This window comes from Mercurialis annua, linkage group LG2 (genome assembly GCF_937616625.2).
Source record: "Mercurialis annua linkage group LG2, ddMerAnnu1.2, whole genome shotgun sequence".
Classification (NCBI taxonomy): Eukaryota; Viridiplantae; Streptophyta; class Magnoliopsida; order Malpighiales; family Euphorbiaceae; genus Mercurialis; species Mercurialis annua.
The window spans coordinates 3673340-3694713 of record NC_065571.1 but is presented as its reverse complement, the minus strand read 5'-3'; the positions used below and the strand labels follow the sequence as shown (position 1 = coordinate 3694713).

Here is a 21374-nt window from a genome sequence, read left to right as displayed (position 1 = left end):
AGCTTTGATTGAGTAATTTTAGAATAAAAAAATAGAATTTCTAGTTGAATTATTGCATTGATTGAAAAATGAATTAATTGAGTAATATTTTAGAAAAAAAAATACAGAAAATTCCAAAACAGTAAAAATTTAAAAATACATTCTTTGAATTTTTTCTCATTTAATACCCATAAAGTTTTCGCTTTGTATATTCCCGTATTAGAAATATATTGACAATATGTCTCTTGAAGTATCAAATATGTATCATTAATAAGTATTTAAAATATGAAAAAAAATTCATTTTTTGGTAAAACTGAAATATTTTGACTTGGAGCGGACTTTTAAAATTAAGTGATTTTTTGAGGTAATTTTATGGTTGACCCTAACATCTTCTAGTTAATTTGTTTGTATAAGTTAAATTTAAGTCCATTGATTCCCATCAAATTATTTAAACTATCAGTCAATTAATTTTTTTAATTAATTAAAATCCTCTGATATTTTTTTTTAACTTTAATATGTCAAACTGATACTCGGTGTGTATTTTAAACTTATATGCTACCCTACAGCATTCGCATACTAAAAAGTTTAGAGCAAGAACTGAACAGAAATTTATTGAACTATGCGATAAAAGTATCAACAAAGTACAGTAAAATTATTATAACATTAAGACTCCTCGGCACAAATTTTCTTTGAATACTTTTGTTGAAACTTCCAAGCTGAAAGTGAAAAAATTGGAGTTCCCTTCCAACCTGTAAGAAGACATTTTCCGTGTTTAACAAGCAAACAAGATTTTCCAGAAGCAGAACTTTTCACCAACAATTCTGCTTGATAGAACGATGACATGCTAATTTCAGCTTCTTCCATTCCGAATCTGATAAAGTAATCTCTCCATTCGTCGATCTTCATGTGCTTAAAAATTCTTTCTTCAGCTTTAACAGCAACAACATCTCTAATCTCCTGTCCCAGACATGCTTCTATTGTTATTCTGTTTGGATCACACTGAGCAATACAGCCTTCAACACCATCATAACACGCGCTATAAAAAAGCAACAATTCATGAAATTGGTCTATAAACCATGGCGAATTGTGATTCAATTCAGCCTCAATAATCACCATTACACATGGATTTAACTTTCTTAACACTCTTAATAGACTCTGTAAGGCACCCTTTTGTGCTTTTATGAATCTCAGGATACCTGGCAGAAATATAGCAACAGTTTCACCATCGTTTATTTCGAACATATCGACTTTGAGATCTTTAATGTTCGCAACTATGGCAGTTCTGAATGAAAAGGGTATATGTAGAGTTTGAGCAAAAGAGGCTAAACGTTTACCTGCATCTTCAATTCTTTGTCTAGATGCTGTTATTCCTACACCAGATATCTTTAAAAGCTCAATCGCGCATGATTGTCGATTTGCAAGAGCTTGCATCAAAATCGTGCAGTGTGAGCCAGTTTTGATTCCAAGATCAATGAAATGTACTGTTTTTGCGGACTCTAAACTGTCGATTACTGCTTGGATTGCAGCAAAATGAACCGCTTGAAGACACGGAAGCTGTAAGCAGCATGAAATGAGAGCAGGATCAGCACCCATTCTTATTTCTGCAGGACACAAAGGATTGTTTTCACTGCTTTCAGATTCGTCCGACAAGACTGTCCGAGTTTCTCGAGCAATCTTCTGTTGAAGAGCTTTAGCAAAATAATGAACAACTCTTTGAACTGAATTTCCTTTATCAGAAGACAAGAAATCACATAAGTTGAGTCCTTTGCTTGCATCATCAAATTGTTTGTTGCCTGTCTTGTGAGCAGAAGCTAGAAGAAGAAGTACAAGTTCGGTATCTTTAATCTCCTCCGCAGAAAGACCAAACTGAGATGAATTAAAGAAATGTTGAATTGTTGAGAGGTCAGTAAGCTTTTCAGATGAAATTTCACTCACCCATGCTTTAGATATCCTCACAATTTCATGGGTCGATAACCGATGAACACGGGCCATAATTTTTTCAAACACATCAACTCGGTTCTCATATCCTTTTTATAGAAAAGCTTAGATATATATCAGAAAACCACATTACTTTTGAATTCTTGAGGATATCAGCTATGAGATATAAGAAAATAGTGATTAGCGAACAGCTTAGATTTATAGCTTATGCTGTTCTGCTAATATATAAGAACTATTAGAGTATAAGAATTAAATTAAAAAACTTCCTAAGAGTATCAACCGGCAAATCTAGAGAATCAAGCACCCGAACAAACAGTTCGCGACAGGGAAGTACATTAGGCCAGTTAAATTTTGTCTGCTTCCTACTATGAATTAGGATAGCATATAGGATAATATAAGGGACTTGGAAAAATTTCATGGTTTTGTCCAAATGTTCCATAGAATATTTAAATACCAATGTTCTTTATACATTAGTACAAAGAAGATCACTGATGTAACTTTTTGGCAACATATAATTCAGAAATTATCAAAGTAACTAACCTTGTACGGAAAATCCAAGAAAAGATCATCCCTTCAGCCTGCAAATTTTGTCTTCTGTGGGCAGATGCAGAATATAACTATTTTTAGAGACCTGGCATATCTGAAGAAGAAACTGTCTGAGCAAAGCTCATTAAGAGCTTAGTAAAAATAGTAGTAGACAATTTTTTGAACTGATATTCAGAATTTGAAGATATTCCATGCAAAACTCGAGCAATCTACTTGCATAATCAAATTATCGATTATAATTTCGAGCAGAAAAAGAAAAAGGAATTCAGCAAAGCTCCATATTTATCACAACAAGAAGATATATTAATCAAAATAGAAGCTTGTACAACTAGAAAATTAGAATACCCTTCGACACCTCTGAGCTGTATGATAATAATTAGATAAAGACATAAGAATACTTACAAATTGTAGCCATGCTCCAATTCTCAAATGTTATTATTACTTACAATAATTGAGCATGTGAATAGAAAAATATAATATATTACAAATAATGCAATTCTAAATGGAAAACTCGGTAGAATTTCTGTCTTGTTCAGATTTGTTCTTTATCCTTTTTCCCTATGAGTAACAAATAGTTAACTCCCAATCCAGAACATATCACTTGGTTTACGATCCACCATCCATGAACACAGCACCATGTCCACTGGACTTCATGAACTTTTTCAGCAAAAGAACAAAAATTGCAATGGTTAGTCCAACAGCAGCCAATGTAAACAAGTGATCACCGGCTGGTTTCTGAACCTTTGCCTCTGGCCTATGCAATAACTCACTTGAACCTCTAGCAGGAATCTCTGTTGAAGCTCGAACTCCCACAGTACCAGGATTCTCATTGACAGGACCTTGAGCCACGACCACTTCTTCAACAATCCTATCACCAACTGCCAGATTTTCACCATCTGCCGGATTTGGAAGGTCTCCGCTTACATCTCCTCCTTCCGTGGATCCTGATTGGACTTCGCCCTCCTTGTTGGTAGAGTGATCTTCAGAATCCTGAGAGAGGCTTAGTTGGGGAACAGGCGGTGCCTTGCTTAGCATATACTGATGAATCTGCGGCAGTGGAAGTTCATTAATACATGATTCACAAAGGAAATAAATACACAACCTGGAAAAAGGAAGTTATACAAAAGAAAGAAACCTCATCAATGAGCCTTTGACGCTCAGGATTCCCATATTTAGGGGATGTGTCACGAGATTTAATTGCTAGAGCACGTCTCTCTTCCTTCTTATAGTCTAGTGAGCCCAATGCACCATTTGGACTGGTAGGCATGAATGCAATCAGCGCTACTAGAGCTGTCCGTACTGTAAAGGTGAATGTTTGAAATCAAGCAACATTAGTTATGCGGTTCACAATTACAATTTGTTTTAGAAATACCAACACATAAATGCAAAGTTCAACTTTCACTTGTATTTTTCCAACTTAAATAATAGTAACACAAAATTGTGTCTAACTCTTTACTCTTAACTCATCTCTAACTTCCGTCAACCTTATCGGAAATGACAGTGAAAACAGCCTAACAATACAGATGTTTCTCCAGAATACGAACCACCCAGATACCAAAATCGCTATAAATCTTAAACTAGCAAAACTTACCACTCCACGATGGTTGCCAGTGCTCAGGATGGTGATCAGATATACTTAAACATATTTTCGTCTGCGTCTCAAACCGCCCATTTGGCTGCAAGAAGAGTCAAAGAAAAGCACAGACACTTGTTAGCACATTGCATAAGTTAAAGGAAAACATAAAATAAATCACAACGAGAATAAGATCTTACGGAGAGCAACATGAAGGAAGGAGGCTTGAATGGATATTCTGAAGGTAACTGAATTCTTCCATGATAAATCCCTCCTTCAAATTCAGTATCAGACGGACCCCTAATTGCAAATTGCCATTCAAATATATTCTCCTAAAAACACAACAATGATAACAATTCAAAAACCTATTCAATTTAATTCTGCAATAGCATAATCAACGAATCACAAAATTCAAACCCTAGCAGTCCAAATCTATCATAATTTGCAATTGGATCCCTAAATTTTGCAAAAATTTACACATCAAAACTAAAAATCAATCCACAAATTAGAATTGAAAAATTGAATTAGAACAAACCTCCAAAGGCATGCTCATGAAATCATCGGAGGGATTAGATTGCATCTCTTTAACCTCCTGTAAGATCCTCTTCACCGCTGGATTCTTCAGATTATACTTATCTTCAGCCATTAAATCCTTCGATTAGGTTACCGAAAAGAACCGTGGTGTACGTAAAAACCGTCAATCTGGATAAAAATAAAATGAGATTAAAATGATTTAAAATTTTAAAGTGGTGTTTTATTTGTTTTTAAACTAACCCACGAAATGTTGAGGTGTGGTACTTCATTCGTTATTGTTGTTAATTGCAATTAAAAGGAAGCTGGAGAAGAGGAGTTCAGCTGTTGAGTTGACACGTCATGTGATGCGACTTTAGATACGTGGCGATTGTTTATTGGATGAGGTGGAGTTGCTCTTTAATGCTATTTGCGGGGATTCTAGGTGCTTTTCCACGGCGTTATAGGCCCAGTAAATGTTTTATTGGGCCTGACTTTGAGAAATTGGGCTATGAGAGGTTTCAATGCTAGAAACCGAACGTATCAATCAAAATTAATTTATTTTATTTCTTTAACAAATGAACTGAATGAATCTATCATTAACTAGTTAAATCAATAGCAAATTACTCTGAGACCTCTCATATTTGACATAATTTATATTTTAGTCCCTCTTATTTGAAAACTAAACTATATGGTCCCTCATTTTTATTTTCGTCAACAGTTTAGTCTTTCCGTTCATTTTTAGTATTAATCAACAAAGTCAAAGGACTTAGGGGTAAATTAATTTTCAAATTTGAGGGACGAAATCGTTGACAAAAACAAAAGTGAGGGATGAAATCGTTGAGAAAAACAAAAGTGGGAGACTAAATAGTTTTGTTGACTTCATTGACTAACATCCAAAATAGACAGAAGGACTAAATCATTGACAAAAACAAAAGTGAGGGGCTATATCGTTCGATTTTCAAATAAAAAGGATTAAAGTATGAATTATGCCAAATGTGAGGAGTGTCATAGTAATTTGCTCTTAATCAATAAAAATAGTAATATTAATAATTGAAAAAATTCAATTAATCAAATTTACCGTACTAAATTTGTTTATTAACCCAGCCAAACCAACCGAATTACCCAAAATCTATAACCAAACTCAATCAAAATAGATCAGTTTACTATTTTAAATGATTTACTCCCTTATCTATTGTTGCACTGTTAACATGGTAAGAGCTCATGAGACATAAAGGAATTGATTAAGATAAGCTTGCTAGTTTTGAGCATGGAATTAGAGATCAGTAAATTCTGTAATGACCAAAAAATGACCTAGAATGATATCAACAGCTAACTACAATTTGCATCTTGCAATGCATAATGTATTGCCTTGTAACAATGGAGACTGCAGAGCGGAAGCTTCGACTCTGAGTCGCGATACTTGTATGCATTCGTACAATTCGGACCCGCACATTTCTCTCGGGGTGGAGGATAACTGAAAAGGAAGAGCTCAAACTTGAAGCATATTAACAGAAATAACAAGAAATGATATGAAGCATAAACCAACAAGTCCTGTACCTGCTTGGCGCTGAACTGAAAATTTGTGGGAGACCAATGTCATCAGAAAACATAACCACAGTTCGAGTAGGGCCATCTACTAATCTTATAGTACCTGACCCTAGAATAGCTGAGTTGGCACCTCGTCCCTGAGTCAAGTGATATTAATCATTGATTAGAACACATGCGAAAAACATAGTGCAGACAAAAATCGAGGCTTCATCAATTTCAAGCACCTGAGCCAATTCTTCACGTCGTTTCTTCAACTTGCCTTCCTTCTTCTTTCGTGCAGAATCTTGACCTAGTATCTTCCTGATTGCCTCAGCCTAAATAATACTAAACATTAGTCTTGATTTTTTAAAATCTTAAGAACATGGATAGTGAAAACAACTAGTCGAGGATAAACAAACCTCGGCCTCCCTAGCTGCATTCTCCGACTGCATCCTACGCCTCTGTGCAGCTTCTGTTTTCTTCAGTTGTTGCTCCACTTCAGAAAGCTTCGCCTTTTGTTCTGTCATTATTGAAAAACAAAACATAGCAGAAATAAAACAGGTTACTAAATATCTGAAGATAAAGACCCAGGCTGCAAGATGTAACTTGTCCTGCAGAAAATTAGAGAAACCCTCACTTTTAGAAGGGGCAGGAGGTAAACCATTTGGGAACTCGATGGGACCGTCACCATTTCTACTTCTACCTTCAGCGAATCTTAGTTTCTTGCTTTTGTTTTCTGGCTCATTTTTAAAAATAGTTTCTTCATCTTCCACATAATCTTTATCCTCATACAATCTTTCTGACCTCAACTTTGTTAATCTTTCATTCCCCAAGTTTGATAGTTCAAAATTGTTCACATCAGCATAGATACTGTCCGCCCTTCGCCTAACATTTGAAGAGAGTTTAGCGGCATTGAGTCTCTCAAGGTAACGGATTTCATCATCTCCATCAACATCATCTTCATTAAGCCCTTTATCAATTACACGTCTCTTGGGAACCTGATTACTCTTGCGAACTGGCTCTTGGTTGTAGGTTTCATTTGCATACAGACTATCCCCATGTACTGTTTCTCTTAGAGATTGGTGTTTTCCGAAATTATAATCCTAGAACAGTCACAAAAGTAACTCATAAGTATATAAAAAAAGTCTGCTTATTAATTTAGCAATAAAGGTTTATTTTGCCCCTCCAACTTGGACAAAAGATCAAAAGAGCTCAAATTCGTAAATTTGGACAAAAACACGCAGATCGTCAATTTTTGGTCATTTTACACCTTCAACCATCAAGAATGACGTCAGATCGTCATCAGCTTAGGGTGTAAAATGATCCAAAATTGATAAGCTTTCAATTTTCTTATCCAAAACCACAAACTTGGACTCTTTTGATCTTTTGTCTCAAGTTGGAGGAGCAAAATGAACCTTTGCTAAAAAAATTACCAAGCCAATACTGCAATCATTAGACCACAATGCACCTAATAAGTCTCTTTCATTGTTATATTAGTATGAGATTCTGTCTGAATTCACAATATGCAAATAGGAAAAACATTGGTGGCAACAAAATTCATCGTGTAAAGCATTTTAAAACCGAACCATGAGCATGAGACTTGAAGCTTAACCTTCTCCTGTGACTGGGGTACATTAAAACACTGAGAAGCTTCTGATGCATATTTAGTGTGTATAGTATGAGTAACACCGCCAAGTTTGAGCTTAAGCTTCTTCAGCCTGTTCTCACTTCTCAATCCATCAGAACAAAGTGCTATTTCCCTGACAAAACACTCTTCTTCATAGCCTCTACTGCCTAAATATCGTGCAGACTGTGGCGAAAAATTATAGCTCTGGGAAAATTTCTGCAAGTCGGAACAACATTGACGAGATATTCTACTCCTCTTCTTCCGCACAGAGAAGCAAAAACCATCACACCAGGACCCACCAAAATCATCCATTTATAGTGTGTAAAGAGTTAATGTTGAAGAATGTTATCTCAAAAGAAGAAACATGAGCAAGACGATCAACCGATTCAAGTGATAGCACCTCTTTTTGCCTGAGAATTAATACATAGCAGCAGAGCAACTGTAAGTAAACAATGCTTGCAAATACATAATAAAACCATGCTAGACCAGTAGACATATAAATTCCGGTGTTATATCTTTGCCTTGCGCTCCATAAGACAAATTTCAAAAACTGAATTTTTGAAATTGTTGATAATAAGTTGAAGTTAAGTAGGATAAAAAATGACTCGAAATCAAGAAAATGATTACCTAGCATGATCACAAACACCCATATATACCAGCACAAAGGATTAAAATACACCAAAGACAATGTTCAAATCCAAACAGTTCAAGTCATGCAAAAACTGAATTGTTATTTATTTGGACCAAAAAAGAACATATACAAATTTAGAGGAAACAACAAGCCAAGGAAATTTTTTAAAACTACTTGGCTTGCAGTCCCTGAACTTGTGCGTCGGTGTCCATTAACTCAAACTTAGCCATTTGAATCAATTAGCGACAATTCTCTCTAATTTTAAGTCAATTATGGATAATATTCTCTATTTTGGGTCAATTAACTCCCAAATTAGGTCATTATGGTCCCTATTGGAAATGACTAAGTGTGAGTTAATCGACATCACGCACAAGTACCAGGCCCGTGATGACCGTATACTCATATTGCTTCTCCATTTTTTAGCAGAAGAACAACAGAAGCATAAAGTTTCCTACTTTCTCTTTTTTCATAGAAAAAACATAATCATTGTACTTTCCTCTAGTTGATCACAAATCACTTTCTCATCAACTTCTCTACATGCATTTAAAGCTGAATTTCCAAATTCCAACAGAAAAAAAAAACACTTCCTTGGAAACTCAAAACTAAACTATTGAGTACAATGCTGATTATCAAAACAAATCCAATAAAGAACAAGAGCTACTAAAAACAAAAGCCCATAGAATGTAAATACGTACGTAGCAAAGAAGCAGCATGAAACCCTAAAACGGCAGCAAGAAGATAAATGGCGAGTCCTGTAGAGTTAGAGCTCAGTGAGTCTCCTTTCTCCTTCGGGGAATTTGGAAAAAGTTTAGGGTTACAGTTTTGCCATATTGAGACTGGTTTTGGCACTGAACATTGACACTCTGCCTCTTTATCTGCTCCATTTTTTTTCCTTTTACTAAGCTTTCTCTTTATTTTATTTTTCTTTATATTCCACTAAGCTTTTAAATCAGATGGAGTAATTTAATAGTCTTTAAGTTAGGGTCAAATTTCTAGTTCCGCTCCTTTAATAACAGACATTATTCGTTAATTAAAGCTCATGCATTGCACCATTATCAAGTAGAAAAGAAAGATGATCTCGTATATTGCACCAAATTGAGAACAATTGCGATGGGAAAAGGGTCATCTATGCCCTTAAGGTTTGTCTCGAAGATCAAGTAAGCCCTCAACATCCAGAAAGATTCAAATATGCCCCTAACGTCTTAAAAAGTGAACAACCAGGGCCTCCGATTTTGACAACCAGCCCCCTAACGTCTCATTTATGAGTCAAAATTAGGGCCTGGTTGTACACTTTTTAAGACGTTAAGGACATATTTGAACCTTTTTAAACGTTAGGGGCTCACTTGATCCTATAGACAAACGTTAGGGACATAAATGACCCTTTTTCCAATTGCGATTGATCTAGTGTATTATTTTGGATGAACATTGTAAAAACTAAAAACTCATTTTCAGGTTTTTAAATAATACTCTACCACTTTTGATTATATGGTTCTTAAATTAAATTTTGGCTTTTTTTGTCCTTTAACTTAGCATTTTTAAATCTCTCAATGACAACATGACATTATTTTATTATATTCGAAAATGCAAACTTTTATTTGTTTTTGATATTCAAAAACTTGAAAAAGCGTTTTTGATAAGTTGAAAGATAGAAAAAAAAAACAAATTCAATTTAAAGACCAAATAATTAAAAATGTTTAGGTACAGAATGAGTTATTCCATGAATATTTTTGAAATTATAATCATAAATTAGATTTTAGCTAATGTACTTGACTAAAAATACTAAAGAATATATTTACCAGAAAATTTAACATTTCCAACTGTTTAAAAAATTATTTGTATCGTCTCTCTGTTTCATTTTTAGGACAATTATTCATGTTAAGAAACATAAATTATAATTTTTTTATCAGATTTTATCAATAATTACTTTATAAAATAGTACTCATTTATTTGGAAAATATAATAAGAGATAAAGAAAAAAATCAATCTATAATAGAAATATAAAAAATGTTTGAACTTTTATAGTCTAAAATACATTTGGAATAGGCAAGCAAGAGTTATCCATGGTAAAACAATATAAAAGTAGAACAAATCACTGAACTTCATAAACAATAATCCAATCTTTTCATTTTCATTCATACGATTAATTGCTTTCCCCGAATAACAACAAATGCACACTAATACAACACTAACCTTAAAAACAAATGTGGCTAAAAAATGTTCTAACATTATTCCTACATAAATTCATATGAAATTTAGAACAACACTTTCATAACAAATCACTTTATCATAGCAGCAAACACCAAGCAATTACTGGTCATATCCGTAAGTTTCTCCCCGTACTTACCAATCGGACTGCCCGATCCCCCGAACTCGTCATTACACGTCTCATAATCCGCAATCGCAGCGCTCAGCATCGTATTAATGGTCCCGGTATCTTTCTCCGGGATCGCTTCTTTTGCATTATTGAAATTATCCAACGCATCAGTATACGTTTCAATACATTCCTTAAGGTTGGATACATCTTCACCAGGCGTACCGGGAGCCTTAACCAGTTTTTGAGCCACGGAAATGGCCGATTTCGTCTGTTGAATCGCGGCGTTTATCGACATTTGAAGCACCGAGATGATATCAGTTTTGCCCTTGAAGAAAGGCGTGAGTGTTGTCATGCAAAGAGACGGATAATCCGTTTTATCGCATAGTTTCTTCAACCCATCACTAGGTTTTGAGGTTCCTGATGAACCACCGACGACGGGTTGAGAATGTGAATTCTTGTATATTGAATCGTCCCCGCTACTTCCGCCGCCTCCGCCGCCTTTTAAGAAGGGACGAACCACCAGTGTATTCTCCGATGATGCGTAAATGAGATGTGCAAAGTTGATAAACAAGAAGAATGAGGCGATGAGTGGCTTATTTAGAGGATTGCATGGCTCCATTTCTTCTTGGTTTAATATCAATTTGCTTAGCAAAACGAAGAAGATGAGAAAATAAATGAAATTATAGGAATGGGAAGAAGAAATAGAGGGGATTGCTATGCCTAGAAATAGGCAGTTAAGCTGGAATATAGGGTCACCATCTGATATATAGAGATTGTTTAACTTAAATGGCGTCGTTTCTTCCATAACGATCCATTTTTACCAGAATGTTATTGCTTACTTTATTTGTATCCGCTATTTACCAACCATTGTTGTTATTTTTGGTGTCTTTTTGTGGAGTTTTCTATAGTTGATGGCTATTGGACTTCATTTTTCATAATTTTAATTGTTTTAGTTTAAAAAAACAAATTAGAGATTTTAATCTGTAATTTTATTATTTATAGAGTAATAAATATATCAACTCTCTAATTTCTAATACAGGCTGATCATTCGTAACCTCTAACTTTAAAACCTCCTTACACTAAACCTCCTAAATTTTGAAAACAGTCACTAAACATCTTAAATTATAGTATGTGACTGGCATGTAAACCCCTTCCATTCAAAAAAAACTAACACCGTCAAAAAATGTTGAGTTATCACTATTTTTTTTGAAAAAAATTAAACACACCTACACCTCATCAAAAAATCCTAAATATTCAAAATATTTTAAAACTTAATATAAAAAATTAAAAATAAACAATATGTCAAATTAAACCCAACCAAACCACTCAAACCCATTTCAATTAAATTCAATCCAACCACGCAAACTCAATCAAACCACTAAACATCCGGCCACCACTTGTTTTCAGCCGTTGTCGAGGATGTATCCGTCGACAATCCGTCGCTAAACTTATTTACAACTCAACATTCTTTGATGGCGTTAGACATTTTTGGACGGAAAGGGTTTATAAGCCGGTCACCCATAATTTAAGGGTTTAGTGACCGTTTTTTAAATTTAAGAAACTTAGTGTAAGAGAGTCCTAAAGTCAAGATTCATGGGTGATTATTAACCTTCAAATACATAACACCTGACTCATTTCAAACTCAAATAATATTTTATAAACTGATATAAAATACCAATTGTATAAAACAACCATTCATGAAATCAAAAACTAATAATCAATTATAAAATAAATTACGAAAATACAAATAATTGAGAATGGATATATATATTTCAATTTATAAAATTAATGGAGCATAATATCTAAATTATATTTAGGCATAAAATAATTATTACCAATTTAAAAAATTACTTTTTCTTTATTTTAGAAAATTTCATAAAATTATAGTCTTGGTAATAATTTTTTTCATTTTTTTGTAATAATATAAATTATTTTATAAAAGACTATTTAAAAAAAATCAAAAAAATTCATGTGTATGAAAAATCAAAATAATTAAAGAAACGTCATCAAGGCAATATTTTTATTAAGCTAATACAACATCTTCCATTTTTTTTATTATCAAAGATAGTAGATTTTATTTCATCCATGAAAATACAACTATAAATAATTTTACATTTAGCCATAATAATTAAATTAGATAATACAATGAGTTGGAGTTTTTTTGACAATATCTATAATATGCCATCTAAACATAAATCTAACCAAGTGAATAAAATTTACAGATCTAACTAATTACAATAAAAAAATCTTAAATTTGCAATAAATTTAGAGAATAACCTCAGCTGTAACAATTAAATTTGGAGACAATCTTTCAAATATAAATACAAGAAAATCCAAACTTCGATAATACACATGTTATGGTCGATTTTTAAACAAAATACACTTCCTTTTGACTTTAAAAAGCGTGAAATATCTAATCATTATAAAACTTAAGTTTTTACATAAAAAAAAAAAAAAAAAACTTTGTCAAACTTTTTATTTTAAAAAAATATATAAATCCATATATGGTAAATAAAATCTTGAGGGATTTGGAAGATCGGAAAGTGATTTAGCAAAAAACAAAGGTCAAATCTAGGTGTGGGCATTTAGATATTTACATAAAACCTTAAAATAGATATAAATTAAAGCTTTGATTTAAATATTCCAATTCAAAAATTATTCAATGTAATGTTTTCACAAATGTTTTCTTTTTCTAATTATAGAAAAAACAGAGCATAATGTCTAAATATTTTTAGACATATATTTAACAAAATAATTAAAATTATTGATGGAGTCTGTCTTCTAATTTAATGTATAACCTGTAAAACAGAGTAGAAACTAATCAGACGGTAATTGTCCGACTAATTTTCCGATGCTAAAGTCAGTGTTTGCAAAATAATTGGCCGATTAGTATAATATATTAAATTTCAAGGGTATATAGTACTTTATTTTTCTTAACTAAAGGTTGACTTACGAAAAATATAACGGAAGAGTGTTTTAGTATAATCTATATTTATATCTATATTTATCTATACTATATATAAAAGCACGGATTGGGGGGGCAGACAAATTTACTGAATAAGCATTTTTAGTTTATTATTAAATAAGTGTTTTATAGTCATTAACTTATTAGTTATTTAATTAATCACTATTGTAATTAAAGTCCTAATTAGAATAGGTAGTTAAATTATCTCCAATTTAGTTTTTAATATGTAAAAAATAACTAAATTGTCTTCAAATTAGTAGGAATACCTATCTTTTAGTTTGATTGAACTACAAAATTAAAATATTATATTTGGTCAATATGTTATTATTTAAATTTCCATCTTATTAATTTTATAAAAGTATTATTAATAAAATTAAATTAATTATTTAAATATGATTATTATAAAATCAAAATAATAATAAATTCAGTATGGAAAAAAATTGCAATAACTGAATATATTATATTTTTTTTATAAAAATTCTTAACTAATTTAATATTAATTATAAATAAAAAAAATTGATATAATTATAATAAATTGACTAATATATTATTGACGAGTTACGTTACGAGCCACGTACATAGCATGTAATGCGAAACTAGTATTATTATAAAACTGAGAGGTGTTTTAATATAATTTTTAAAATGTCAGCATCTAACTAGTGTACTATGTCAAATTTTAGACGGTTGAAAGTAATTATCTCTTTTTAATATAATTTAAATTAATTTATATTTAAATTAATAGAGTTTTATCCTACATGCACGCTTTTTATATTAAAAAAGAGAACCATTTTACTAGCTAAAATCACGAGTATATCTTTCTCTATAGATATAGAACCTCTAACATCAGTATAATTATCAAAACAAAATATCATAAAACATCTTTGAAAATAAGATTATCACTTGTTGGGTCCAGTAGCAGGGAGGGGAGAGGGGTGAATTGAAAGTTATTTTTTTTAAAAAAAAAAAATGTGATAAGCTATTAAGTTAGCTCAAGATAATTTAGATAGTTTATAGTTTAAGCTTAGTAAATATAAGAACATTTGTTAGTTTAAGTAAGATGAGAAGAAAAACTATTTTAGTAATATATAAAATACAGAGGTTTAAAAATATTAGTTTGAAAAATTCTTTTAAAATTAATTAATCAGCAAGCTAAATGAGTTGAAAGTTAAACTATAAAGCATAAAAGATCAAGTTAGATTTTTATAATAGTTCGGCAACCCTGCCTACATCCACTCCTTAAAGATACCCATCCTTAAAGTTTCCACTCTTCAATCTCTATTACAAACTAGAGAATAAGTCTTAAGAATACCACTCTAATTCTATCCAGAAGTTAGTTTATAACTTACAAGCTAATTTGTTTAACTTCAGCAAACTATTTTTTTTTGAGAATGTAAACCCTGTTCTACCCAGAAGCTAGTCTAATTCTCACAAGTGTTTACAGATTGTTGTATGGAACTCTCATTCAAAACTACCCCCAGTTCTTTTAAGAGGTATAACCAAAATATATATATTAAGCACAAAGATGGTGGTTAATTTGATTTGATTTCTTTTTTAAAAGTCCACTCCCTTTGCAAATGGAGAGGAGATCTTTATATAGATTTCAAAAATCTTCTACAAAGGAGATGAGTCATCTTTATCCATAATGCAAGGTGTACAAAGTGACAAATAGAAGAGTTTTAAATTGCTGAGCTGGCATGTTAGTTTGAGAATATTTTGTTTGGTAGCAGCTTGACAATAGTATATTGCTGCTATATGTTTGTTAGTGAGCCAGCCTGACAGCAATACAAGTGCAAGCTGGGTACTCAGATTGAGCTGAAAACTTTGCTTAATGGCTAAAATATCTGTTAGAAGAATCACCGACACACTCTCATTATCTAGCACATTCTAGATACTAGGATAGCAAAATAAAAGAAATGTATAGAAAATAACCAACCGCCATATTATGACTATAAATATGTAAAAGACCCTTGTACTTAGTATATGCACAAGAGAAAGAGAGAAAGCAAATAAATTGTGAGTGGGTGCTTTGTTTAGTGAGTGAGTAAGAGTGCGTGTAAGTGTGTGCAAGCAAGTGAGGTGAGAGTTGTACTAATTACATATTAGTACAAATAATAAAGAGTTTCTTTCAATTTAATCCTCCAAAATTCTACAAGTGGTATCAGAGCGGGACGATTAGGCACCCGTTCAAGTGAAAGTCAAACAGGCGATCCAAGATCGTGTTACATTGAAACGCCGCTAGCACGCAGTCAGGGACCGTGCAGAGTACTGGTCAGGGACCAAGTGATTTGGTTAATTAGAGAAAATAGCCAAAGAAATGGCAGATATTTCAACCTCGGTGAGTACCCTGGAAAAACTCAATGCTAATAATTATAGCACATGGAGTACTCGTGTGCAATTTTATTTGCTCAGTCAAGATCTCTGGGAGATCGTCGGAGGGAGTGAAACGACACCACCAACAAGCCAAGACGACCTTAAAAAATGGAAGGTCAGGGCCGGTAAAGCTCTATATGCTTTATCGATATCGGTGGAGGACGACTTGCTGCAACATGTCAAGGACACGAAAATGCCCAAAGAGGCGTGGGACACTCTTGCAGGAATATACACTCGGAAGAATGATGTCAAGCTCCAACAACTCGAGAACGAGTTGCTATCGATATCACAACAAGATTTAACGGTAAGTCAATACGTTACCAAAGTTAAATCTTTATGCCAAGAAATATCAAAGTTGGATCCTGAAAATAAAATCATGGAGACACGCATGCGAAGAATAATCACTCACGGGCTACGTCCAGAGTTCAATGCTCTTGTGACGGAAACCCGTGGATGGTCAAAGGAACAAACTTTGAATGAGTTAGAAAATGTCTTGGCAAATCAAGAGGAATTAGACAAGCAAATGTCTATAACCTCAATTAAAGAAGAGGAGAGAGCCCTCTTCAGTAGTAAAAATGGTAAGGATCCACAAAGGGTGAGATCCAACAACGGAGGAAGAACGCCAATGCAAGAAAATTGGCAAAGACGACCATCAATGATCGTCGTGAGGAGACGAGACGACGTACAAATAATCAATGCTTCGTTTGTGGCAAACGAGTTCACTACGCTCGCGATTGTTGGCATAAGAAAGTCGAAGCGAATATAGCATCCACACACCCACTAATGGAAACCGAAGAAGAGTGGGACTTTGAAGTTTAAGCTTCGTGTGCACTTGAGAAATAAATAAAAGACTATGTGTTTGCGGAGCAATGTGATAATGAAAATGAGAAGAATTCACCAGCAATATTTGTGATGTTGGAGCATCTCGAAAAATCGTATGAATGTGAAGAAAAATGGGATTTGACTACGTCAGATTTTTATGCAGATTCTCCAGAAGAAGAAGAAGAATTCAAATTGAAAGAAAAAAAGGAAAAAGAAAAATAGAAAATATTACAGAATACAGAAGAGCAGATAAAAGAGGAGCACAAGTCCGTCAAAGAAGAATTTTTAGATTATTCAATTAATGAAGAAAATGAAGACCGGATCGCCACATTAAGCGAGAAAAGCAAGCGTATCAAAACGGAAAACAGTGCCGATCACAAGAAACAACATGTTAAAAGTAAGTCACAAAAAGAATACGACAAGTCACAAGGAATGATGAATCACAAAAAAATCAAAATTCGGGGTAAAGGTTATGTCGATCAAGACGGACGTGGAGTTCTAAAAATATCGAGAGTAGTCGCTGAGAGAGAGTGTTAGAAGAATCACCGACATACTCTCATTATCTAGCACATTCTAAATACTAGGATAGCAAAATAAAAGAAATGCCTAGAAAATAACCCACCGCCATATTATGGCTATAAATATGTAAAGACCCTTGTACTTAGTGTATGCACAAGAGTAAGAGTGCGTGCAAGTGTGTGCAAACAAGTGAGGTGAAAGTTGTACTAATTACATATTAGTACAAATAATAAAGAGTTTCTTTCAATTTAGTCCTCCAAAATCCTACAATATCCTCCAATCATTTTTCCTTGAATTAATAAGGAACTTTCAAGATACTTCTATAACATGGACCTTACAACAATTGGGCTAATAAAATTAGTGGGCGTTAATTATCATCAAAATTAAGAATTATAGATAAAGCTCTTTAGCCAACTGTATTTTAAATATAAATATAAATTGCAATTTTAGAGGTATAAACGATTAAATTTGGCCCAAAAGCGATAGGTCTCATGAGCTAAACTCGTGTGTATAAGTCGTTGGCTTGTTTTTAAAAAGATTTAAGTAGCAATTTGCCCCCTCAACTTGTAAGCAATTGGCAATTCATACATAAATTAACTTTGTAAGCAAATTAGTCATGAACTTGCTGATTATGGGCAATTAGCCCCGTTTTGAAAAATTAATTTAAAATTTGATGGGGCAAATTGCCAATTGAGGGACAAATAACATACAAGTTTAGGGGGTAAATTGCCAAAATGGGGCTAATTGCCTATAATATACAAGTTCATGACTAATTTGCTCACAAAGTTAATTTGTGTGTTAATTGCCCATTGCTTATAAGTTGAAGGGGCAAATTGCTACTTTATGATTCATTTTTTTCAAAAATAAAAATAAATCAAATTCCACATATACACACCCGGCCCGCACGAAAAAATTACTATCATTAAAAAAATTAATTTTTGTATAGAATAAAATAGATCCCGGAAGAAGTACATAAATTTTCACAATTTATGAGAGTCAACGAGAGAAAATTTACATTAATTGAGTTTTTTTTAGAAGATCAATATCATATGATATCTTCCAATATCATTTATAAAAGAACAATTACTTTTAATGATCATGTGAGCCCCCTTATAAGGAGAATAACTATTTTAATGACCATGTGAGTCTCACTGCTGCAGTATACTTATTTAGAGAAATTCTATATAGATTCTGTATATCACTGTCATCTGTAAACTAAGCCAATTGTATCATAACACCTCATTAAAATAAGAATATTTTTATAATTTTATTTATTATTTGCATACACTTTTAAATAATGATATTATAAGAATATCCTCATTTTAATGAGGTGTTATGATATAATTAATTTAGTCCACTGATAACGTGATGGACCGAGTCTACCTAAAAATTTCTCCACTTATTTATTTATAATATGTGAAAAATTCTCTCTCTAGAAAAATCCTCTCCCTTCTTTCTAAAACACCCAAATAAAAAATCATAGTTTTGAGGAGGTGGTTTTGGCCTTTGGCCGGAAAACCACCTCCTCCATCCTTTTGCTTTCTCTTTTTAGTGATTTTTAGTGATTGTTGAATAAAGAAGATCCTTTTATTATAGATGGATGAAGAACCATAGTTTGAAGGTGGTTTTGGTGGTCGGAAAACCACCTTCTCATTTTAACTAGTGGTTTTCTTCAAAAATCTATTAATGAAATTTTTCTTCTCTTTTTCTTTAGTCGATTTTGACGGATTTTTACTCGAATCATAAAAGTTTAAAACTTTTTTGATCGGATCTTAATCCTCAACTTGAAAAATAAAGTCTTTATGGTTGCTTCTTTCTAATATTTTTTTAGTGTTGTGTTTGTGTTTTGTTATATCTAATTTGTGGATTCATGTTGAAGATAAGACTTGAAGTTTCACGGATAGAGCGACCTCAAGATCGTATTTTTAACGTTGGAACCATAAATGTATTGGGTGACCCATTTGGTGGATTGAAAAGCCCTAATCGATGACTGTATTTACAGCACTCATCATTATTGTAGAATAGTTCTTTCAATTTGTTGAAGAGCCATTCTTTTATTGTATTTTCATTATTATTAATGAAAATTTAGCCTATGACAAAAAAAAAATTATAATATGTGAGAGTCAGCTGGATACAATTTAGTAATTTACATTGCCGTCCAACTAATCTCACTAATAAAAGAACACTTGCTGTAATTTTGTTAAGGTTTTCTACTGTTATTTTAATTCGTTTCAATAATAATAACAATTAAATTAATTCTATCTTTTTTAAGGGGAAAGATGAAAATGTTTAGTAAGAGATATTTGATTTTTGGTGATAGTTATTTTTTAGAATAATTTTGTTTAACAGCTATCATGTGATTTATTTATTTTTCAAAAAAAAAGTGAAATATTTTACATTTTAAAGCATTATATGAAATAAAATTTTAGCAAAAAAGTGCATTTTTTTATAAACAATGATGTATTTATTTTAGTACAAACTAATACAGATATAAATAAAAAGTAATACTATATAACACAATACTTTTAACTCATCTTTTTGTACCGTCTGACGTGACAATCAAAGAGTGGATTGATAAAATTCTGTTTTTTGAAATATACACTTTTGGATGGAAAATTGGACGAATGAAACCTTATCATGTAAGGTGTGTTAAAAGAGTTGGGTTAAAAATATAGATTATAAAGTATGTTCAATAAATACAAATATACAAACGAATAATTTATGATATTTATTTATGGAATTATTTTTCAAATATCTATTTTTGGTAAAGTATTTACACCATTTTGGCCTATCTTTTCCTCTTATTCTATGTTACCTAATAAGCTAACTTATTTATAAAAAATACTCACTATATAAAGAAGTTTTATCTCATTTTAGGTTAAACTTTTACATAGCCACCTTTTTTTCTCTTCTCTCTCTTTTCTCTAGAAGTTCTCTATTCTCTTTTTCTTTTTTTTCATTTGATTTTCAGTTTATCTCCTCTGATTATTTTTCCGTTTGTCTTTTCCGTTCGTCTTTCCGGTCGCGCTTTTGTTCGTCTATTTCCGATGGATTTCTCGTCGTGTTCGGTCGTTTTTTCGTTCGTCTTTTCCGTTCACGCTAATCCGTTCGTCTCTTCCGTTCGCGCTATGGATTTCTCGACTCGTTTTTTGATTTGTATATTTTTTTAGGTTTTTTGTAATGATTTAAATATTTTGTAAATAAATTATTGTAGATTTATAATTTTTTGTTTATAAAATTTTTCTATTATTCATATAATTATTTATTTTGTCTTCTCTTATTCATAGATTTGTTTATTGTTACTGATTTTGTAAACAAAAAAATTGATTTATGGCGCATTTGTCGTAATTTTATAATATATTTACATTTTAGTGTATTTTTGGTATATATAGTGTATTTCTGCCGTTTTTAGTATATTTATGGTGCATTTACAGTGTTTATGGTGTATTTGCAGTGTTTCATGGTGTAAACCATAAAAAACACTATAAAATGTCATAAATACACTAAAAATACACTACTTATACACTATATATGCACTACTTAAAATTAATTTCTCCAAAGTCAAATCTCTTGAAATTAATTTCTCCAAAGTCAAATCTCTTGAAATTAATTTCTCCACGTAGCTTTTTGTATCTTTTTAATAGAATATGGACTTTATGGCATTCGGGCCATTTTTTAATTTTGGCGTAAACAACTATGCATTTGAAAATTGCCGTCCAACCAATCTCACTAATAAAAGGATTTTATCTTTTCAATGGCAATGGGTCTCATTTATGAATTAACTACTTTCCGCAATTTTGTTAAGGTTTTAGGTTGGTAAAATTTACAAAGTTGAAGTGTTAAATATGTTAAATTAAAAGACAGTGGATAAAATGAGTTAAAGAATACAAGTTCAGGAGTCAAAAGATGTATTAAACTAGTGTACATGTAGGCCAATTTAGAAAGAATTACAGTAGACACGAATGTACTATAACTCAAATGATATAAGTGTTAGGCATCAATCTATTAAGTCTTGGGATCGATTTCTCCCACAAGCGCTCCCCTAGATCT

The 21374-nt window shown here is 32.3% G+C and overlaps 4 protein-coding genes across 6 annotated transcripts; all 4 read right to left on the bottom strand.

Annotated features, from left to right (window-relative positions):
- Positions 1-563: 563 nt before the first annotated feature.
- Positions 564-2441, bottom strand: LOC126669835 (DELLA protein GAI1-like). 2 transcript variants are annotated; one of them, XM_050363402.2, is made up of 2 exons: positions 1314-2441; positions 564-1175 (listed from the first exon to the last, which is right to left on the bottom strand). In XM_050363402.2, exons 1-2 carry the CDS (start codon positions 1969-1971, stop codon positions 643-645), a joined length of 1191 nt encoding a protein of 396 aa, XP_050219359.1. In that variant the 5' UTR covers positions 1972-2441; the 3' UTR covers positions 564-642. The 2 variants fall into 2 exon arrangements, with proteins under 2 accessions (XP_050219359.1, XP_050219358.1); XM_050363401.2 differs by having other exon boundaries at positions 564-2440.
- Positions 2442-2826: 385 nt separating this feature from the next.
- On the bottom strand, positions 2827-4896 carry LOC126669836 (ubiquitin-conjugating enzyme E2 32). 2 transcript variants are annotated; one of them, XM_050363405.2, is made up of 6 exons: positions 4811-4896; positions 4572-4738; positions 4237-4368; positions 4055-4139; positions 3599-3762; positions 2827-3510 (listed from the first exon to the last, which is right to left on the bottom strand). In XM_050363405.2, the coding sequence occupies exons 2-6, from the start codon at positions 4680-4682 to the stop codon at positions 3070-3072; spliced, it is 933 nt and encodes a 310-aa protein (XP_050219362.1). In that variant the 5' UTR covers positions 4683-4738; positions 4811-4896; the 3' UTR covers positions 2827-3069. The 2 variants fall into 2 exon arrangements, with proteins under 2 accessions (XP_050219362.1, XP_050219360.1); XM_050363403.2 differs by having other exon boundaries at positions 4572-4848.
- An 872-nt stretch (positions 4897-5768) lies between these two features.
- LOC126666841 (uncharacterized) lies at positions 5769-9339 on the bottom strand. The gene is made up of 7 exons (XM_050359718.2): positions 9030-9339; positions 7689-8113; positions 6714-7179; positions 6496-6596; positions 6322-6411; positions 6107-6234; positions 5769-6023 (listed from the first exon to the last, which is right to left on the bottom strand). The coding sequence occupies exons 2-7, from the start codon at positions 8013-8015 to the stop codon at positions 5879-5881; spliced, it is 1257 nt and encodes a 418-aa protein (XP_050215675.1). The 5' UTR covers positions 8016-8113; positions 9030-9339; the 3' UTR covers positions 5769-5878.
- A 1093-nt stretch (positions 9340-10432) lies between these two features.
- LOC126669648 (pectinesterase inhibitor) lies at positions 10433-11339 on the bottom strand. Its single transcript, XM_050363171.2, has one exon. It carries the CDS (start codon positions 11265-11267, stop codon positions 10611-10613), a length of 657 nt encoding a protein of 218 aa, XP_050219128.1. The 5' UTR covers positions 11268-11339; the 3' UTR covers positions 10433-10610.
- Between the last annotated feature and the right edge of the window lie 10035 nt (positions 11340-21374).

Bases quoted from the DNA above. Each gene is read 5' to 3' on its own strand.
- LOC126666841 (XM_050359718.2), bottom strand. From the start codon at position 8,015: ATGGATGATTTTGGTGGGTCCTGGTGTGATGGTTTTTGCTTCTCTGTG. The intron at 6,235-6,321 runs GTGCTTGAAATT...CACTTGACTCAG, and splicing joins GACGTGAAGAATTGGCTCAG to GGACGAGGTGCCAACTCAGC. The intron at 6,024-6,106 runs GTACAGGACTTG...CTTCCTTTTCAG, and splicing joins TTCAGTTCAGCGCCAAGCAG to TTATCCTCCACCCCGAGAGA.
- LOC126669836 (XM_050363405.2), bottom strand. From the start codon at position 4,682: ATGGCTGAAGATAAGTATAATCTGAAGAATCCAGCGGTGAAGAGGATC. The intron at 4,140-4,236 runs GTAAGATCTTAT...CTCTTCTTGCAG, and splicing joins CTTCCTTCATGTTGCTCTCC to CCAAATGGGCGGTTTGAGAC. The intron at 3,511-3,598 runs GTTTCTTTCTTT...CCACTGCCGCAG, and splicing joins GTCAAAGGCTCATTGATGAG to ATTCATCAGTATATGCTAAG.
- LOC126669648 (XM_050363171.2), bottom strand. From the start codon at position 11,267: ATGGAGCCATGCAATCCTCTAAATAAGCCACTCATCGCCTCATTCTTC.
- LOC126669835 (XM_050363401.2), bottom strand. From the start codon at position 1,971: ATGGCCCGTGTTCATCGGTTATCGACCCATGAAATTGTGAGGATATCT.